The 19,859-nt window shown below is 54.6% G+C and overlaps 1 protein-coding gene across 1 annotated transcript; it reads left to right on the top strand.

Annotated features, from left to right (window-relative positions):
• The first annotated feature begins 277 nt into the window (after positions 1-277).
• LOC144490963 (leucine-rich repeat and immunoglobulin-like domain-containing nogo receptor-interacting protein 1) lies at positions 278-8,541 on the top strand. Its single transcript, XM_078208636.1, has 2 exons — positions 278-382; positions 1,352-8,541. The coding sequence occupies exons 1-2, from the start codon at positions 353-355 to the stop codon at positions 3,176-3,178; spliced, it is 1,857 nt and encodes a 618-aa protein (XP_078064762.1). The 5' UTR covers positions 278-352; the 3' UTR covers positions 3,179-8,541.
• Positions 8,542-19,859: the final 11,318 nt, after the last annotated feature.

Here is a 19,859-nt window from a genome sequence, read left to right on the forward strand (position 1 = left end):
CAACTGTGTTGCCACTTTCAGTGATCGGTGGACATGTACACCCAGATCCCTCTGCCTGTCAATACTCCTAAGGGTTCAACCATTTACTGTATAATTCTTCCATGCGTTGGACCTTCCAATTATCTCACACTTGTCCGGATTAAACTCCATCTGCCATTTCTCCGCCCGAGTCTCCACTCGCTCTATATCCTGCTGCATCCTCTGACAATCCTCTTCACTATCCGCAACTCCACCAATTTTTGTGTCATCTGCGAACTTACTAATCAGACCAGCTACATTTTCCTCTAAATCATTTATATATACCACGAACAACAAAGGTCCCAGAACTGATCCCTGTGGAACACCGCTAGTCATGATGTGGAGATGCCAGCGTTGGACTGGGGTAAGCACAGTAAGAAGTCTCACAACACCAGGTTAAAGTCCAACAGGTTTATTTGGTAGCAAGTACCATAACACCGTTAGTCACAGCCCTCCATTCAGAAAAGCTACCCTCTGTCTTCTATGGCCAGCACAGTAAGAAGTCTAACAACACCAGGTTAAAATTCCAACGGGTTTACAAAGAACAAAGAACAGTACAGCACAGGAAACAGGCCCTTCGGCCCTCCAAGCCTGTGCCGCTCCTTGGTCCAACTAGACCAATCGTTTGTATCCCTCCATTCCCAGGCTGCTCATGTGACTATCCAGGTAAGTCTTAAACGACGTCAGCGTGCCTGCCTCCACCACCCTACTTGGCAGCGCATTCCAGGCCCCCACCACCCTCTGTGTAAAAAACGTCCCTCTGATGTCTGAGTTATACTTCGCCCCTCTCAGCTTGAGCCCGTGACCCGTTTGTTTGGTAGCAAAAGCCACTAGCTTTCGGAACAGGCTGTCCCTTCGTCAGGTGGGCGGGAGTTCAGGGCTTTAACCTGGTGTTGTTAGACTTCTTACTCTGTTTACCCCAGTCCAACGCCGGCATCTCCACATCATGACTTCTATGACCGAGCCAGTTCTGTATCCACCTTGCCAGCTCACCTCTGATCCCACCCCGACTTCACCTTCTGCACCAGTCTGCCATGAGGGACCTCGTCAAAGGCCTTACTGAAGTCCACGTAGACAACATCCACTTCCCTACCCTCATCGATCATCTTCGTCACTTCCTCGAGAAACTCGATCAAGTTGGTGAGGCACGACCTCCCCTTCACAAAACCATGCTGCCTCTCACTAACTAATAAGTCCACTTCTTCCCAAATGTGAGTAAATCCTGTCCCTAAGAATCTTTTCCAATAGTTTCCCTACCACTGACGTAGGATGGTTTGTGGGAGGAATGGGGTTGCTATAATCCTTATCTCACTCTGTGTTCTCCTCTGTTCAGATGGAAGAGATATCATCTTGTCGAGATGCCCAGCTTTGCGTCAAAGGTCTGGCCTACAAGTTGCCGCGTCTTGTGCCGCTCCTCCTGGCATTCTTGGCTGCCTGTACACAGGGATGTCCCGCGTCCTGCGACTGTCGTACGTCAAACGGAACTGTCGCCTGTCGCGGGAGGAGGCTCACGGCTGTTCCTGAAGGAATACCCTCGGAGACGCGGGTACTGGACCTCGGCGAGAACCTCCTCGCCTCCGTCAGGCAGGGTGAATTCGGCCATCTCTCGCAGCTGGAGGAGTTGGACCTCAGCGCCAACCTCATCTCCCACCTGGAGCCCGGGACGCTGGCCGGACTGCCCAGCCTGCGCACACTGCGGCTGGGAAACAACCAGCTGAAGACCATCTGGCCGGGTGTCTTGGGCGCGGCGCCCAACCTCACCACCCTGGACGTTGGCGGGAACCCTCTGGCCGTCCTGCTGGACGAGACCTTCGCCGGCGGGCTGCCCAGCCTGCGCCAGCTGGAGCTGGGCGAGGATCTGGTCTACCTGGCGCCCCGGGCGTTTGTTGGACTGAGTGGCCTGCAGCGCCTCACACTGGGGAAGGCCAATTCCAGCAGCCTCCCCACCGCCGCGCTCTCTGTCCTCAATAATCTGACGGCGCTGCGGTTTCGGGGGCTAGACGCTGCGGTGATGCAGGATAATTCCTTCCAGCGGCTCTGCGACCTGCGGGCGCTGGAGATCGAGCGGTGGCCGAGGCTCGGCACTCTGACTCCGGACTCTCTACACGGCCTCAACCTAACCTCGCTCTCCATCACCCACTGCAACCTCACCTCCGTCCCCTACGCCGCGGTCGGCCACATGGTGTACCTCCAGTCCTTGGACCTGTCCCACAACCCCATCGCGGAGATCCGGGGGAACTTACTGGGCCAGCTGGCCCGCCTCCGCGAGCTTCGCCTGGTTGGCGGGCACCTCTCTACCATCCACCCGTCCGCCTTTCGGGGGCTGGGCCGCCTTGAGGCTCTCAGCCTCTCCGGGAACCGGCTGCGGACCCTGGAGGAGTCGGCGTTCCACCCTGGCGGGGGCCTGGCCACTCTGCGACTGGATGCCAACCCGCTGGCCTGCGACTGCAGGCTCTTGTGGCTGGTCGCGGGCAGGGCGCGGCCGAGCTTCGGGGAACGCCAGCCGGTGTGCGCCAGCCCCTCGTCTGCCCAGGGCATGGCGTTCGGGGACTTTGGGGCCGCCCTCCCGCCTGGCTCCTTCACCTGCAGCCCAGCCAGGATCCTGGGCAAGGTGGCACAGCTCGCCGCGGTGGCGGAAGGGGAGACGGCGAGCTTCCAGTGCCGTGCCGAAGGGGAGCCGGCCCCCGCCATCCAGTGGTCCACGCCCCGGCGGCGGGTCCTGAGCAGCGGGCAGCGGGGCAGGCTCAGGGTGCGCGGCGACGGCTCTCTGGAGATCTGGTATGCTCAGGCGCACGATAGCGGCACCTACCAGTGCACGGCCAACAACGCAGCGGGCACGGACACCGCCAGCGCCGTCCTCCTGGTGCGAAGGTTCGCGTCGAACGCCACCCTCGACCTTTCCCCTCGCCCGCCGGCCGCCAATGCCAGTCACGGCTCGGGGGCGCCGCCGGGCGCAGCCCTGGACGGAACGGTCCTGTGGGTGGTCATCACCATGGGTTCGGTGACCTTCCTCGGCGTGGTGGGGCTTTGCTTCACTCTGCTGCTGGCATGGAGCAGGGTGAAAGGGCCAATCAAACGCACCAGTGACGTGGAGATGGTGCAGTCCAGCGGCACAGACGCCCAATCAGAGGCCATCAAATACACCACAAAAATGTTCTGAGAACGGTGGTGGGGGGAAGGGTATCACTGCAGGACGAGCTCCCCCTTCCCCCACCCCGCGCCCCCAGGTCAGGTTGAGGGGGTGGGGGAAGGCGGGGGTGGGGCAATTGTACGGCTTAAGTTGATAGGTCTCGGACTCTGTGCCCCTGCTCATGCTTGAATTGATCTTACCCAAGATTGGCACCACAGTTGGCCTCAGCGTACTGAGATTGTGTGAAAGATGCAGTGGGGGGGGAGGGTGGGGGTGCGACACCAACCCAGGGTTGCTACACTTGCTCGCTATCCAATGCCAGCAGAAGTATTCCTCCCTCACTGGGTGGGCCTTTTTTTCCCCTGGAGCGTAGGAGGCTGAGGGGTGATCTTATAGAGGTCTATAAAATAATAAGGGGCACAGATCAGCTAGATAGTCAACACCTTTTCCCAAAGGTAGGGGAGTCTAAAACTAGAGGGCATAGGTTTAAGGTGAGGGTCCAGAGGGGCATTTCTTTCACACAGAGGGTGGTGAGTGTCTGGAACAAGCTGCCAGAGGCAGTAGTAGAGGCGGGTACAATTTTGTCTTTTAAAAAGCGTTGAGACGGTTACATGGGTACGATGGGTATAGAGGGATATGGGCCAAACGCGGGCAATTGGGACTAGCTTAGAGGTTCAAAAAAAAGGGCGGAATGGACGAGTTGGGCCGAAGGGCCAGTTTCCATGCTGTAAACCTCTGTGGTGGTGGTGTTCGATGCATTGACTGACCCACCGACTGCCAACCCACTAAAGTCATCCATTGGCCTCCCATGATTAACCCCTCCCCTGCAGACGCTATGCCTCCTCTGAGAGACGGCGTGGCGAGAAGGTTTGGGACGTCTACTCTTCATTTCAATCTAGGGTAAGCCAATTCTTTTTTTTAAAAAACCCGTTAAGGGATGTGGGCGTCGCTGGCCATGCCCACCATTTATTGCCCATCCATAATTGCCCCTCGGGAAAGTGATGGTGGCACAGTGGGTTAGCACTACTGCCCCACAGTGCGAGGGACATGTGTTTGATTCCCAGGTTGGGCCACTGTCTGTACAGAGTCTGGATGTTCTCCCCCCGTGGGTTTCCTCCGGGTGCTCCGGTTTCTTCCCACAGTCCCAAAGATGTGTAGGTTAGGTGGATTGGCCGTGCTAAATTGCCCCATCGTGTCCAAAGATGTGCAGGTTAGGTGGATTGGCCATGCTAAATTGCTCCTTAGTGTCCAAAGATGTGCAGGTTAGATGGATTGGCCGTGCTAAATTGCCCCTTAGTTTCCAAAGATGTGCAGGTTAGGGGGCTTGACCATGTTAAATTGCCCCTTAGTGTCCAAAGATGTGTAGGTTAGGTGGATTGGCCATGCTAAATTGCCCCTTAGTGTCCAAAGATGTGCAGGTTAGGGGGATTGACCATGTTAAATTGCCCCTTAATGTCCAAAGATGTGCAGGTTAGGTGCATTGGCCGTGCTAATTTGCCCCTTAGTGTCCAAAGATGTGCAGGTTAGGGGGATTGACCATGTTAAATTGCCCCTTAATGTCCAAAGATGTGCAGGTTAGGTGCATTGGCCGTGCTAATTTGCCCCTTAGTGTCCAAAGATGTGCAGGTTAGGGGGATTGACCATGTTAAATTGCCCCTTAATGTCCAAAGATGTGCAGGTTAGGTGCATTGGCCGTGCTAATTTGCCCCTTAGTGTCCAAAGATGTGCAGGTTAGGTGCATTGGCCATGCTAAATTGCCCCTTAGTGTCCAAAGATGTGCAGGTTAGGGGGATTGGCCGTGCTAAATTGCGTCACTGCGCCACCTTAATCCCCTCAATCTATCTATCGATCACGGTCTTTACATGGCAAGGTAGCACTGCTGCCTCACAGCGCCAGGGACCCGGGTTCGATTCCTGGCTCGGGTCACTGTCTGTGCGGAGTCTTCACGTTCTCCCCGTGTCTGCGTGGGTTTCCTCCGGGTGCTCCGGTTTCCTCCCACAGTCTGAAAGCCGTGCTGGTTAGGGTGCATCGGCCGTGCTAAATTCTCCCTCAGTGTAACCCGAACAGCTTAGAAGTACACAAAGGGACAGGGGAGTGAGAGTTCCAATGGGATTTGAATTTACCCTCCCCCCACCTCCCCGCACCCCCCCCCACCTCCCCGCACCCCCCCCACCGCCCATCCCCAATCTAAGTCTATACTTTCAAAGGGATGAATGGGGGTACATTAAAAAAAGCTCAGTGCAATTCTGCCAACCCAGTGTGGAGACCCGGGCAACACTGCTCATTCGCCAGTAATGGGGGACGCGATGGCCTAGTGGTATTATCGCTAGACTATTAATCCAGAAACTCAGCGAATGTTCTGGGGGACCCGGGTTCGAATCCCGCCACGGCAGATGGTGGAATTTGAATTCAATACAAAAGAAATCTAGAATTAAGAATCTGCTGATGACGCATTGAGGGAAAAACCCATCTGGTTCCCTTTAGGGAAGGAAATAAAACAAAAAGAACAAAGAACAGTACAGCACAGGAAACAGGCCCTTCGGCCCTCCAAGCCTGTGCTGCTCCTTGGTCCAACTAGACCAATCGTTTGTATCCCTCCATTCCCAGGCTGCTCATGTGACTATTCAGCTAAGTCTTAAACGATGTCAGCGTGCCTGCCTCCACCACCCTACTTGGCAGCGCATTCCAGGCCCCCACCACCCTCTGTGTAAAAAACATCCCTCTAATATCTGAGTTATACTTCGCCCCTCTCACCTTGAGCCCGTGACCCCTCGTGAACGTCACTTCTGATCTGGGAAAAAGCTTCCCACTGTTCACCCTATCTATCCCCTTCATAATCTTGTACACCTCTATTAGATCTCCCCTCATTCTCCGTCTTTCCAGGGAGAAATTTCCTAAGGAAATCTGCCGTCCTTAACCCGGTCTGGCCTACATGTGACTCCAGAGCCACAGCAATGTGGTTGACTCTCAACTGCCCCTCCAAGGGCAACTAGGGATGGGCAATAAATGCTGGCCCAGCCAGCGACACCCATGTCCCAGGGATGAATAATAAAAAACTACCCTTGACCCTGGCCAACAGAATAATTGGCACCATGGGGCTTGTGTGACCTCGGCCTTGTTATAGTCACTCCAACAAGGCCGCGGGGACAGCAGGGCCAGATGGAGGGAGCTGGGGATGGTGGGGGGCTCGGCTTGGGGCCGGCACAGACCAGCTAGATCCCGTTCCCTGACCCCCGCACTCGATACATCGTCTCTCAACGGGAGGCCAGTTTAATTGGCTGCTTGGATTTGCGGTGTTCTCAGATGAAGTGACATCCTGTTCGCCTAAAGGCACTCGGAGGCCAGAACGTCTTGTGTTAAAACATTAAGGACATGCCTGTCGCTGCCCTCTCACTTGCTTTACACATCGGTTATAGGGCTGATTATCGACTTGTTGCAGAATAGAAGGTCAGGCCAGCGGAGCCTCACACTGATAACCGTCACGTCATTAAGATCTCCCCTAAAGAGAGAGTCTCTCTTTGTCGCTACAAAGACAACATTTTCCCGTCCTGTTAAAAAGCGGAGAATCTGACCATCAGCGATTCTTCTCAAAGACAACTGTACAATCTTCTTTCGACAAAGGCGAGAGGCGCCATTACGATCCCTTCTGAAGGGGTCCCACCATCGAGAACCCTACTGAACGCCAAGGGGTTCAGAATCGGGGATTCCCTTCACTCTCTCACGATAAGCCATTCTCAAAGGCTCCTTTGACAGCACCTTCCAAACCCGCTACCTTGGCCATCTAGAAGGACAAGGGGCAGGGGGGGGGGGGGCGGGGAGGGGGGGGGCAGCAGACACATGGGGAACACCCACCGCCTGCAAGTTCCCCCCTCCAAGCTACTTGCCATCCTGATTTAGAATTACAGAAGCCCGACAGTGCAAACAGAGCCATTTGGCCCATCGAGTCTCCAACAGACAAACTTAACCAGGCCCATCCCCGCAACTCCACATATTTACCCCGCTAATCTTCCTAACCCGCACTCTTTGGACACAAAGCGGCAATTTAGCACGACCAATCCACCTAACCCGCACATCTTTGGACTGTGGGAGGAAACCGGAGCAACCGGAGGAAATCTACGCAGGCATGGGGAGAACTTGCAGACTCCACACAGACAGTGACCCGAAGCCCGAATTGAACCCGGGTCCCTGGCGCTGTGAGGCAGCAGCGCTAACCCACTGTGCCACTCCGACTTGGAAATATATCGCTGTCCCTGTGGCTGGGGTCAAAATCCCGGAACTCCTTCCCTAACAGCACTGTGGTTGTACCTACCCCACACACACGGGGACTGACTGATGTCCAATAACAATCCTGGAACTCCCTCCCTAACAGCACTGTGGGTGTACCTACACCACACACGGGGACTGACTGATGTCCAATAACAATCCTGGAACTCCCTCCCTAACAGCACCGTGGGTGTACCTACACCACACACCCGGGGACTGACTGATGTCCAATAACAATCCTGGAACTCCCTCCCTAACAGCACTGTGGGTGTACCTACATCACACACGGGGACTGACTGATGTCCAATAACAATCCTGGAACTCCCTCCCTAACAGCACTGTGGGTGTACCTACCCCACACACGGGGACTGACTGATGTCCAATAACAATCCTGGAACTCCCTCCCTAACAGCACTGTGGGTGTACCTACCCCACACACCCGGGGACTGACGGATGTCCAATAACAATCCTGGAACTCCCTCCCTAACAGCACTGTGGGTGTACCTACCCCACACACGGGGACTGACGGATGTCCAATAACAATCCTGGAACTCCCTCCCTAACAGCACTGTGGGTGTACCTACCCCACACACGGGGACTGACGGATGTCCAATAACAATCCTGGAACTCCCTCCCTAACAGCACTGTGCGTGTACCTACCCCACACACGGGGACTGACTGATGTCCAATAACAGTCCTGGAACTCCCTCCCTAACAGCACTGTGGGTGTACCTACCCCACACGGGACTGCAGCACATTCAAGGCAGTGGCTCACCCACCACTTTCTCGAGGGGCAATTAGGGAGGGGCATATAGAGTGCTGGCCCAGCCAGTGAGGCCCAGGTCCCGGGAATGACTATAACACAGTGCCCCACTGTGTAGAGAGAATCTGGTTGTAAGGATTCCGATTGAAAACCAGGGAACTCTGGGCCCTGGTCACATAGCATCTCTGGTTTAATATTTTTTTACTTGGAGCAGGAGATGATGTGGAGGGATGGGCGGAAAAGTCTGAGGTTGGGGATTGATTTGAGCTGCAGGTTTAATTCTCGGGCTAAGTGAGTTATCATTGTGCAGCTGCTCCCCAGCGACAGGACAACATAGACAAAGATTACATTATCAGTTAGCGAGGGAGCTCCCTCTTATGGTACACAGGGTAAACTGGATCTCGCAGCATGACACTGAACACACCGACTGGGAGCTTCCCTGCTCTCAAGCGCTGTCGCGCTGTGCTAAAGCGCAGTAAAACAAGGGCTCCAGCACAGTGGCACAGCGGGTTAGCACTGCTGCCTCACAGCGCCAGGGACCCGGGTTCGATTCGCGGTTCGGGTCACTGTCTGTGTGGAGTTTGCACATCCCCCCCATGTCTGTGTGGGTTTCCTCCGGGTGCTCCGATTTCCTCCCACAGTCTGAAAGACGTGCAGGTTAGGTGTCCAAAGATGTGTAGCTTAGGTGGATTGGCCATGCTAAATTGCCCCTCAGTGTCCAAAGATGTGGAGGTTAGGTGGATTGGCCATGCTAAATTGTCCCTTAGTGACCAAAGATGTGCAGTTTGGGTGGATTGGCCATGCTAAATTGCCCCTTAGTGTCCAAAGATGTGCGGGTTAGGTGGATTGGCCATGCTCAATTGCCTCTTAGTATCCAAAGATGTGCAGGTTAGGGTGGATTGGCCGTGCTAAATTGCCCCTTAGTGTCCAAAGATGTGTAGATTAGGGGCATAGGGATGCTAAATTGCCCCTTAGTATCCAAAGATGTGCAGTTTGGGTGGATTGGCCATGCTAAATTGCCCCATCGTGTCCAAAGATGTGTAGATTAGGGGCATAGGGATGCTAAATTGCCCCTTAGTATCCAAAGATGTGTAGGTTAGGGGGATTGGCCATGCTAAATTGCCTCTTAGTGTCCAAAGATGTGCGGGTTTGGTGGATTGGCCATGCTAAATTGCCCCTTCGTATCCAAAGATGTGCGGGTTAGGGGGATTGGCCATGCTAAATTGCCCCTTAGTATCCAAAGATGTGTAGGTTAGGGGGATTGGCCATGCTAAATTGTCCCTTCGTATCCAAAGATGTGTGGGTTAGGGGGATTGGCCATGCTAAATTGCCCCTTAGTGTCCAAAGATGTGCGGGTTTGGTGGATTGGCCGTGTTAAATTGCCCCTTAGTGTCCAAAGATGTGCAGGTTAGGTAGATTGGCTGTGCTAAATTGCCCCTTAGTGTCCAAAGATGTGCGGGTTTGGTGGATTGGCCATGCTAAATTGCCCCTTAGTGTCCAAAGATGTGCGGGTTTGGTGGATTGGCTGTGTTAAATTGCCCATTAGTGTCCAAAGATGTGCGGGTTGGGGTGGATTGGCCGTGTTAAATTGCCCCTTAGTGTCCAAAGATGTGCGGGTTTGGTGGATTGGCCGTGTTAAATTGCCCCTTGGTGTCCACTCTCTGGCTGAAGAAATTCATCCTCATCTCAGTTTTAAAGGACCGTCCCTTCACTCTGAGGTTGTGCCCTCGGATCCTCGTCTCTCCCACCAATGGAAACATCCTTTCCACGGCCATGCTATCTAGGCCTCTCAGTCGGCCACTTTGCTGTGTGTGTGTGTGTGTGTGTGTGTGTGTGTGTGGGGTGGGGGGTCTGGAGTCACGTGTAGGCCAGACCAGGGAAGGACGGGCAGATTTCCTTCCCTAAAGGAGACATTAGTGAGCAAGATATTTTTATCTACAAATGGTTTCCAGATTGTATTCAAATTTCACCATCTGCTGTGGTGGGATTCCCGGGTTGGAATCCCACCACGGCAGATGGTGAAATTTGAATACAATAAGAATCTGGAATTCCCAGCCCAGTGACAATACTTCTATGCCACTGCCCCCCTCTCTCCCGGCTCAGAGAAGGTGGGGGCGTGTCCCATTCGCCAGGCCTCCAGGACAGGGTCTAACAGGACGACATAGCAATGCTGAGGCCACAGTCAACGGCCGCAGACACAACGGGGAAGGTGGGAATCAGACAATTGTAGGTGTTGCCTTTAAATCTACATCCCATTACGGCCCAGGCAGAGGGCGAGGAACGGTTGAGGACTCTGGGTCTGTAGTCGTTGGAGTTTAGAAGGATGAGGGGGGGGATCTTATTGAAACTTACAGGATACTGCGAGGCCTGGATAGAGTGGACGTGGAGAGGATGCTTCCAACAGTCGGAAAAACTAGAACCAGAGGGCACAACCTCAGGCTGAAGGGACGATCCTTTAAAACAGAGATGAGGAGGAACTTCTTCAGCCAGAGAGTGGTGAATCTGTGGAACTCTTTGCCGCAGAAGGGCTGTGGAGGCCGGATCATTGAGTGTCTTTAAGACAGAGATAGATCGGTTCTTGATCAATAAGGGGATCAGGGGTTATGGGGAAAAGGCAGGAGAATGGGGATGAGAAAAATATCAGCCATGATTGAATGGCGGAGCAGACTCGATGGGCCGAGTGGCCTATATTCTGCTCCTGTGCCTTCTGGTCTTACTACGCTGCCAATGGTGATTGGTGGGGGTGAGACGGAGGGGAAGAACCATGGAACTGTCCCTGGCACGATAGCTGGGCTCCTGCCCACATGTAATAGGGTCCGCAATCCCTTGGGAAAGTCCCGGAAAGGAAACCCCGCCATTCATCAGTGTCGGACTTAGAGGGGGCTGGTTTTGGACCGTGGGCGACCTTGGGGCTGCGAAGACTTTGACCGGCACCCATCCCGCTCCGAGATTTGCGGGATTTGCTACGAAGCTTCTTGAGAAAATGAATCTCAATAAAGTATTTTTTGCACAGTTCGGACGGAGAGCGGTGTCTTCTTGTGGGATAAACTCCAGCTAGTGTCTCTGAGGGTTCAGTGCCCGTCCCCAGAGTCCCCTGAGTCACTCAGGGCTGGAGTGAATGAGTCAGCCGGGGGAGGGGCAACTGACGTGCTGGGCTATTCGCACGCAGAAGGCCTCACTGATGCCGAACATTCATCAGGGTAAGGTGGAAAGGGGAATGAGGGAGCGGGGGGGGGGGGGGGGGGTGCTAACTTTGCTTCTAAGCTACGCCTGCTGCTCCAGCAGATGCCAGCGAGTGTGGGGCAGAGCCCGTGGCAGGAGCTGGCACCTCCCAGTGCCTCTGCCTCGGAACCACACTGGGTGGTCGCAGTGATTTGCTCGGGCAGTTATCGGGCAATGGTAACTGTCTCCTGTCTGAGCATCCATGTATGTGGGAACAGGAGGTTAATCACACACAGGAAACAGCCCAGATTGTGGTTCTCACACCATAGAATAGTCATCGAATCCCTACAGTGCAGAAGGAGGCCATTCGGCCCATCGAGCCTGCACCAACCACAATCCCACCCTATCCCCATAGCCGTGTGTATTTCCCCTGCTAATCCCCCTGACACGAAGGGGCCATTTAGCATGGCCAATCCACCTAACCTGCACATCTGTGGACACTAAGAGGCAATTTAGCATGGCCAATCCCCCTAACCCGCACATCTGTGGACACTAAGAGGCAATTTAGCATGGCCAATCCCCCTAACCAGCACATCTGTGGACACTAAGAGGCAATTTAGCATGGCCAATCCCCCTAACCAGCACACCTTTGGACACTAAGGGACACCTTAGTATGGCCAATCCACATAACCTGCACATCTGTGGACACTAAGGGACAATTTAGCATGGTCAATCCACCTAATGTGCACATCTTTGGACACTAAGGGACAATTTAGCATGGCCAATCCACCTAATGTGCACATCTTTGGACACTAAGGGACAATTTAGCATGGCCAATCCACCTAATGTGCACATCTTTGGACACTAAGGGACAATTTAGCATGGCCAATCCCCCTAACCCGCACATCTTTGGACACTAAGGGACAATTTAGCATGGCCAATCCACTGAACCCGCACATCTTTGGACACTAAGGGGCAATTTAGCATGGCCAATCCACCTAACCTGCACGTCTGTGGACACTAAGGGACAACTTAGTATGGCCAATCCACTGAACCCCCACATCTTTGGACACTAAGGGACAATTTAGCATGGCCAATCCACCTAACGTGCACATCTTTGGACACTAAGGGGCAATTTCGCAAGGCCAATCCACCTAACATGCACATCTTTGGACACTGAAGGGCAATTTAGCATGACCAATCCACCTAACCTGCACATCTGTGGACACTAAGGGACAACTGAGTATGGCCAATCCACTGAACCCGCATATCTTTGGACACTAAGGGACAAGTTAGCATGGAATCCACCTAACATGCACATCTTTGGACAATGAAGGGCAATTTAGCATGGCCAATCCACCTAACTTGCACATCTTTGGACACTAAGGGACAATTTAGCATGGCCAATCCACCTAACCTGCACATCTGTGGACACTAAGGGACAATTTAGCATGGTCAATCCACCTAACCTACACATCTTTGGATACTAAGGGACAACTTAGTATGGCCAATCCACTGAACCCGCACATCTTTGGACACTAAGGGACAATTTCGCATGGCCAATCCACCGAACCTGTACATCGTTGGACAGTAAGGGGCAATTTAGCATAGCCAATCCACCTAACCTGCACATCTGTGGACACTAAGGGACAATTTAGCATGACCAATCCACCGAACCTGCACATCTGTGGACACTAAGGGACAACTTAGTATGGCCAATCCACTGAACCCGCACATCTTTGGACACTAAGGTACAATTTAGCATGGCCAATCCACCTAACCTGCACATCTGTGGACACTAAGGGACAATTTAGCATGACCAATCCACCGAACCTGCACATCTGTGGACACTAAGGGGCAATTTAGCATGGCCAATCCACCGAACATGCACATCTTTGGACACTGAAGGGCAATTTAGTATGGTCAATCCACCTAACCTGCACATCTTTGGACACTGAGGGACAATTTAGCATGGCCAATCCACCTAACCTGACCATCTGTGGACACTAAGGGACAATTTAGCATGGCCAATCCACCTAACCTGCACATCTTTGGACACTAAGGGGCAATTTAGCACGGCCAATCCACCTAACCTGCACATCTTTGGACACTAAGGGGCAATTTAGCATGGCCAATCCACCGAACATGCACATCTTTGGACACTGAAGGGCAATTTAGCATGGCCAATCCACCTAACTTGCACTTCTTTGGACACTAAAGGACAATTTAGCATAGCCAATCCACCTAACCTGCATATCTGTGGACACTAAGGGACAATTTAGCATCGTGATTTCCCCTAACCTGCACATCTTTGGACACTAATGGGTAATTTTGCATGGCTAATCCACCGAACCTGTACATCGTTGGACACTAAGGGCCAATTTAGCATGGCCAATACACCTCACCTGCACATCTTCGGACACTAAGAGACAACTGAGTATGGCCAATCCACTGAACCCGCACATCTTTGGACACTAAGGGACAATTTAGCATGGCCAATCCACCTAACCTGCACATCTGTGGACACTAAGGGGCAATTTAGCATGGCCAATCCACCTAACTTGCACATCTTTGGACACTAAGGGACAATTTAGCATGGCCAATCCACCTAACCTGCACATCTGTGGACACTAAGGGACAATTTAGCATGGTCAATCCACCTAACCTCCACATCTTTGGACACTAAGGGACAACTTAGTATGGCCAATCCACTGAACCCGCACATCTTTGGACACTAAGGGACAATTTAGCATGGCCAATCCACCTAACCTGCACATCTGTGGACACTAAGGGACAATTTAGCATGGTCAATCCACCTAACCTCCACATCTTTGGACACTAAGGGACAACTTAGTATGGCCAATCCACTGAACCCGCACATCTTTGGACACTAAGGGACAATTTAGCATGGCCAATCCACCTAACCTGCACATCTGTGGACACTAAGGGACAATTTAGCATGGTCAATCCACCTAACCTGCACATCTTTGGACACTGAGGGACAATTTAGCATGGCCAATCCACCTAACCTGCACATCTTTGGACACTAAGGGGGAATTTCGCTTGACCAATCCACCTAACCCGCACATCTTTGGACACTAAGGGACAATTTAGCACGGCCAATCCCCCTAACCTGCACATCTTTGGACTGTGGCAGGAAACCGGAGCACCCGGAGGAAACCCACGCAGACACGGGGTGAACGTGCAGACTCCACACAGGCAGTGACCCGAGGCCGGGAATCGAACCCGGGTCCCTGGCGCTGTGGGGCAGCAGTGCTAACCCCGCTGTGCCACCTGACAGCCATGGGCAGGGCTGGGAGGTCCTCCTGGGCTGAATGCCTCTCTGGAACACACAGCGTGAGCCTTCGATGGAGCTCTGAAAGGTAAAGGCTGCAGCTATCTCCAGGAGATGAAGGGAGTTGAAGGCTGATCTACACGAGTGCTTGCTAAGAAAGCTTTTCATGAAAGCTTTTAGTGACAGCGGCTTGTTCAATGTCTGCATTAGTGTTACTGCAGCAGGTAGTTCCACTGTGTAGTCAGAGCTATCCATTACGGTGGAGCAGGGGGTGGTTTCAGCGAAACAGGGACATGTAATCAATCAGCTGAGGGGAGAGTGAATTATAACACAGCAACCGCGACTTATATTACACAAGCAAGAAATGACACAACCCTTTCCGATAATGAGGACATGCTGCCTGCGCACACACCAGCAAGAATAGGGGGTCGGCAGAGGCATGTGGGGGGGCGGGGGGGGGGGGGGGGGGAGGTGGTGGGGGAGGCAGGCATGGGAGGTGGGGGGGGAGGCAGAAAAGGGGGAGGCAGGAAGTGAGGAGGTGGGGGGGAGGCAGGAAGGGGGGAGGTGGGGGGAGGCAGGAAGGGGGCAAGGTGGGGGGAGGCAGGAAGGGGGGAGGCAGGAAGGGGGGAGGTGGGGGGGGAGACAGGAAGGGGGGAGGTGGGGGGGAGGCAGGAAGGGGGGAGGTGGGGGGAGGCAGGAAGGGGGGAGGTGGGGGGGGGAGGCAGGAAGGGGGGAGGTGGGGGGAGGCAGGAAGGGGGGAGGTGGGGGGGAGGCAGGAAGGGGGGAGGTGGGGGGGAGGCAGGAAGGGGGGAGGTGGGGGGGAGGCAGGAAGGGGGGAGGTGGGGGGGAGGCAGGAAGGGGGGAGGCAGGAAGGGGGGAGGCAGGCAGGGGGGAGGTGGGGGTGAGGCAGGAAGGGGGGAGGTGGGGGGAGGCAGGAAGGGGGGAGGTGGGGGGAGGCAGGAAGGGGGGAGGTGGGGGGGAGGCAGGAAGGGGGGAGGTGGGGGGGAGGCAGGAAGGGGGGAGGTGGGGGGAGGCAGGAAGGGGGGAGGTGGGGGGGAGGCAGGAAGGGGGGAGGTGGGGGGAGGCAGGAAGGGGGGAGGTGGGGGGGAGGCAGGAAGGGGGGAGGTGGGGGGGAGGCAGGAAGGGGGGAGGTGGGGGGGAGGCAGGAAGGGGGGAGGTGGGGGGAGGCAGGAAGGGGAGGCAGGAAGGGGGGTGGGGGGGGAGGCAGGAAGGGGGCAAGGTGGGGGGGAGGCAGGAAGGGGGCAAGGTGGGGGGAGGCAGGAAGGGGGGAGGCAGGAAGGGGGGAGGTGGGGGAGGCAGGAAGGGGGGAGGTGGGGGGGAGGCAGGAAGGGGGGAGGCAGGAAGGGGGGAGGTGGGGGGGAGGCAGGAAGGGGGGAGGTGGGGGGGAGGCAGGAAGGGGGGAGGTGGGGGGGAGGCAGGAAGGGGGGAGGTGGGGGGGAGGCAGGAAGGGGGAGGCAGGTGGGGGGGAGGCAGGAAGGGGGGAGGTGGGGGGAGGCAGGAAGGGGGGAGGTGGGGGAGGTGGGGGAGGTGGGGGGAGGTGGGGGGAGGCAGGAAGGGGGGAGGCAGGTGGGGGGGAGGCAGGAAGGTGGGAGGTGGGGGGGAGGCAGGAAGGTGGGGGGGAGGCAGGAAGGGGAGAGGTGGGGGGGGGAGGCAGGAAGGGGGGGAAGATGGGCGTGGCAGGGAGAGGGGAGATGGGGGTGGCAGGGAGAGGGGAGATGGGGAGAGGCAGGAAAGGGGAGGTGGGAGAAGGCAGGCTTGGGGGGGAAACGTTATTTATTAGTGTCACAAGTCAGCTTCCATTAACACTGCAATGAAGTTACAGTGAAAATCCCCCCAGTCGCCACACTCTGGCGCCTGTTCGGGTTACACTGAGGGAGAATTTAGCACGGCCCAATGCACCCTAACCAGCACGTCTTTCAGACTGTGGGAGGAAACTGGAGCACCCGGAGGAAACCCACGCAGACACGGGGAGAACATGCAGACTCCGCACAGACAGTGACCCAAGCCAGGAATTGAACCCGGGTCCCTGGCACTGTGAAGCAGCAGCGCTAACCACTGTGCCACCGTGCTGTCCCAAGGTGGCTAGCCAGGCAGACATGGGGGGGAGGGGGAGGGGGGGAGGAAGGCATGGGGGGAGGTAGGATTCGGGGGGAGGTCGGCATGGGGGGAGTTAGGCATGGGGGGGAGGTAGGCATGGGGGAGGTAGGCATGGGGGAGGTAGGCATGGGGGGAGGTAGGCATGGGGGAGGTAGGCATGGGGGAGGTAGGCATGGGGGAGGTAGGCATGGGGGGAGGTAGGCATGGGGTGGGACGTAGGCATGGGGTGGGACGTAGGCATGGGGGGAGGTAGGCATGGGGGGAGGTAGGCATGGGGGGGAGGTAGGTATGGGGGGAGGTGGGCATGGGGTGGGAGGTAGGCATGGGGTGGGAGGTAGGCATGGGGGGAGGTAGGCATGGGGTGGGAGGTAGGCATGGGGTGGGAGGTAGGCATGGGGTGGGAGGTAGGCATGGGGGAGGTTGGCATGGGGAGGTAGGAATGGGGAGGTAGGCATGGGGGGAGGTAGGCATGGGGAGGTAGGCATGGGGAGGTAGGCATGGGGCAGGTAGGCATGAGGAGGTAGGCATGGAGAGGTAGGCATGGGAGAAGTAGGCATGGGGGTGGTAGGCATAGGGGAGGTAGGCATGGGGAGGTAGGCATGGGGGAAGGTAGGCATGGGGAGGTAGGCATGGGGGAAGGTAGGCATGGGGAGGTAGGCATGGGGAGGTAGGCATGGGGAGGTAGGCATGGGGAGGTAGGCATGGGGGAGGTAGGCATGGGGAGGTAGGCATGGGGAGGTAGGCATGGGGAGGTAGGCATGGGGGAGGTAGACATGGGGGAGGTAGGCATGGGGGGAGGTAGGCATGGGGAGGTAGGCATGGGGGGGAAGCAGGCTGGGATACGAAGACAAAACCAAATAGGGCGGGGGGAGGTGGTTGGGGAGAGCACGGACCTTTTCTGGCCACTGAAACATTACCCAACTTGAGAAAAAATAACCTCACAAGAACAACATGTCCCCAGAAAAGTGAAATGCAACATTGGGGGGCAGGACGTGGCGAGGGGGGGCAAGGCTTTGCAGAGCTTTGAGTCACTGCTCAGCTCAGGGGATTGGGGAGGGACCATCCCTCTCTCATTCTCTCCATCCTTTGCCCCTACCCTGTGACTGACTGGGTGGAGGCAGCTCCACTGCTCCTCTGACCAAGAGAGAGGGGCCGCCCTGCTCGCAACAGTTAGACGCACAGACAACGTTGTTGATAAGAGGGTGTGTGTCAGTGTGGGAGGGAGGCAGAGAGGGAGAGACTGGTGCTGCACAGTTCCATGTGAAGGCAGCTCGGCGGGGGAGGCAAGCCGGGGAGCTCAGAGATGCTGAAAGCTGCAATATTGACGCTGGCTCATCTCTTGCTTCTGGGCGCGATGGAGCGGAGCCCCAGGCTCAAATTCAAACCCAGAGGTAACCACTTGGACATCTCCGTTTACAAACTGGGGCTTCAAATTGTGTGTCTTTCCCACCCTCCCACGAGCTGGAAGGGGAACCCTGCCCTTCCCAGATGGATGGATGTCCAGTTCAGCACTCACCTCGTCCCTGCTGGGGGTTTTTTTTTGGTTAAAAGAAGAAATCTGAATTTCGGAATGATTTCCCCCCCCCCCCCCCCCATCCTCCCTGCCCTGGGATCTTGCTGTGCCTGCAATGCACCAGTTTCAGATCCTCAATGCGGCACTCCCGCACCCCGGCTGCTGGGTGGAGTGGCGGAGATGATGTCCTGTTAATATTTGAGGATTTCTGTACCTGTCTGATTCCCAGACAGAGGGACGGGGAGTGTTGCTGCGTTTTTGTTTGGTTATCTGTTTATTTTTGCTTGTATATTTTGATTGTTTGTATATTTTGGTTTTGTGTGTGTATTTTGAGTTATCTGTATATTTTTGGTTCCTGTATATAATTTTGGTTGTCTGTGTATATTTTGGCTCTCTGTATATATATTTTTGTGTGTATATTTTTGGTTTTGTGTGTATATTTTGGTTGTCTGTATATTTTTGGTTGTGTGTATATTGTTTGTATATTTTTGCTGTTTGTATATTTTTGCTGTCTATATTTTTGTGTGCATATTTTTGGTTTTGTGTGTATATTTTGGTTGTCAGTGTATATTTTTGGTTGTGTGTATATTTTTGTTTGTATATTTTGGCTGTCTGTATATTTTTGTGTGTATATTTTGGTTGTCTGTGTATATTTTTGGTTGTGTATATTTTTGGTTGTGTGTATATTGTTTGTATATTTTTGCTGTCTATATTTTTGTGTGTATATTTTGGTTGTCTGTATATTTTTGGTTTTGTGTGTATATTTTTGTTTGTATATTTTGGCTGTCTGTATATTTTTGTTTGTATATTTTGGTTGTGTGTGTATATTTTGGTTGTGTGTGTATATTTTGGTTGTGTGTGTATATTTTGGTTGTGTGTGTATATTTTGGTGTCTGTATATTTTTGTTGGTATGTTTTGGTTGTCTTGTATATTTTGGCTGCCTGTACATTTTTGTAGACGATCTTATTGATTGCTGTTCTCTCTCTCTCTCTGTCTCAGGTCTGCCTCATGTGGACTTCCAGCTCCCCGAGAAGTTCACAGTTCATTTTCACGACCAGGGATCAGACTCGCTGTACATTGGAGCCACTGGCAGCGTCCTCCTGCTCTCCTTCAACGAGGCCAATGTCTCCCAGACAGTGGTACTGACTGCAGCCTCCTCCTGTTTGTCTCCCTCTCTCTCTGCCCTGCCTGCACCCCCCTGGCAGTCAGGACAGGGGACATGGGTGTGGTTGTGTGGGTGACACTGACTCTTCCTGGGATGCCCCTGGCAGGGGGAGGAGGGGAGGGGAAGGGGGGGAATCTCTCACACTCTCCACCCTGACCCATTTTAGGAGGAGGTCTCGCCCCCAATAAGATGGAGGGTCTCTCAAGAAGAGAGAAGATTAGTGTGGGGTGCTCCCAATCGTTGACTGGCGGGGGGGGGGGTGCGATATGGAGAGAAATTATGGGAATTAAGGCAGGGAATCGGAGGAAATGGAGGGGAGGAGTGAGGAGGGAACAGAGAGATCGAGGAATGGAGGGGAGGGGAAGGGAGGGGAAGGGAATGGAGAGGAGGAGTGAGGAGGGAAATCAGAGGGATGGGGAGACGAGGGGAGA

This window comes from Mustelus asterias, unplaced genomic scaffold (genome assembly GCF_964213995.1).
Source record: "Mustelus asterias unplaced genomic scaffold, sMusAst1.hap1.1 HAP1_SCAFFOLD_4125, whole genome shotgun sequence".
Classification (NCBI taxonomy): Eukaryota; Metazoa; Chordata; class Chondrichthyes; order Carcharhiniformes; family Triakidae; genus Mustelus; species Mustelus asterias.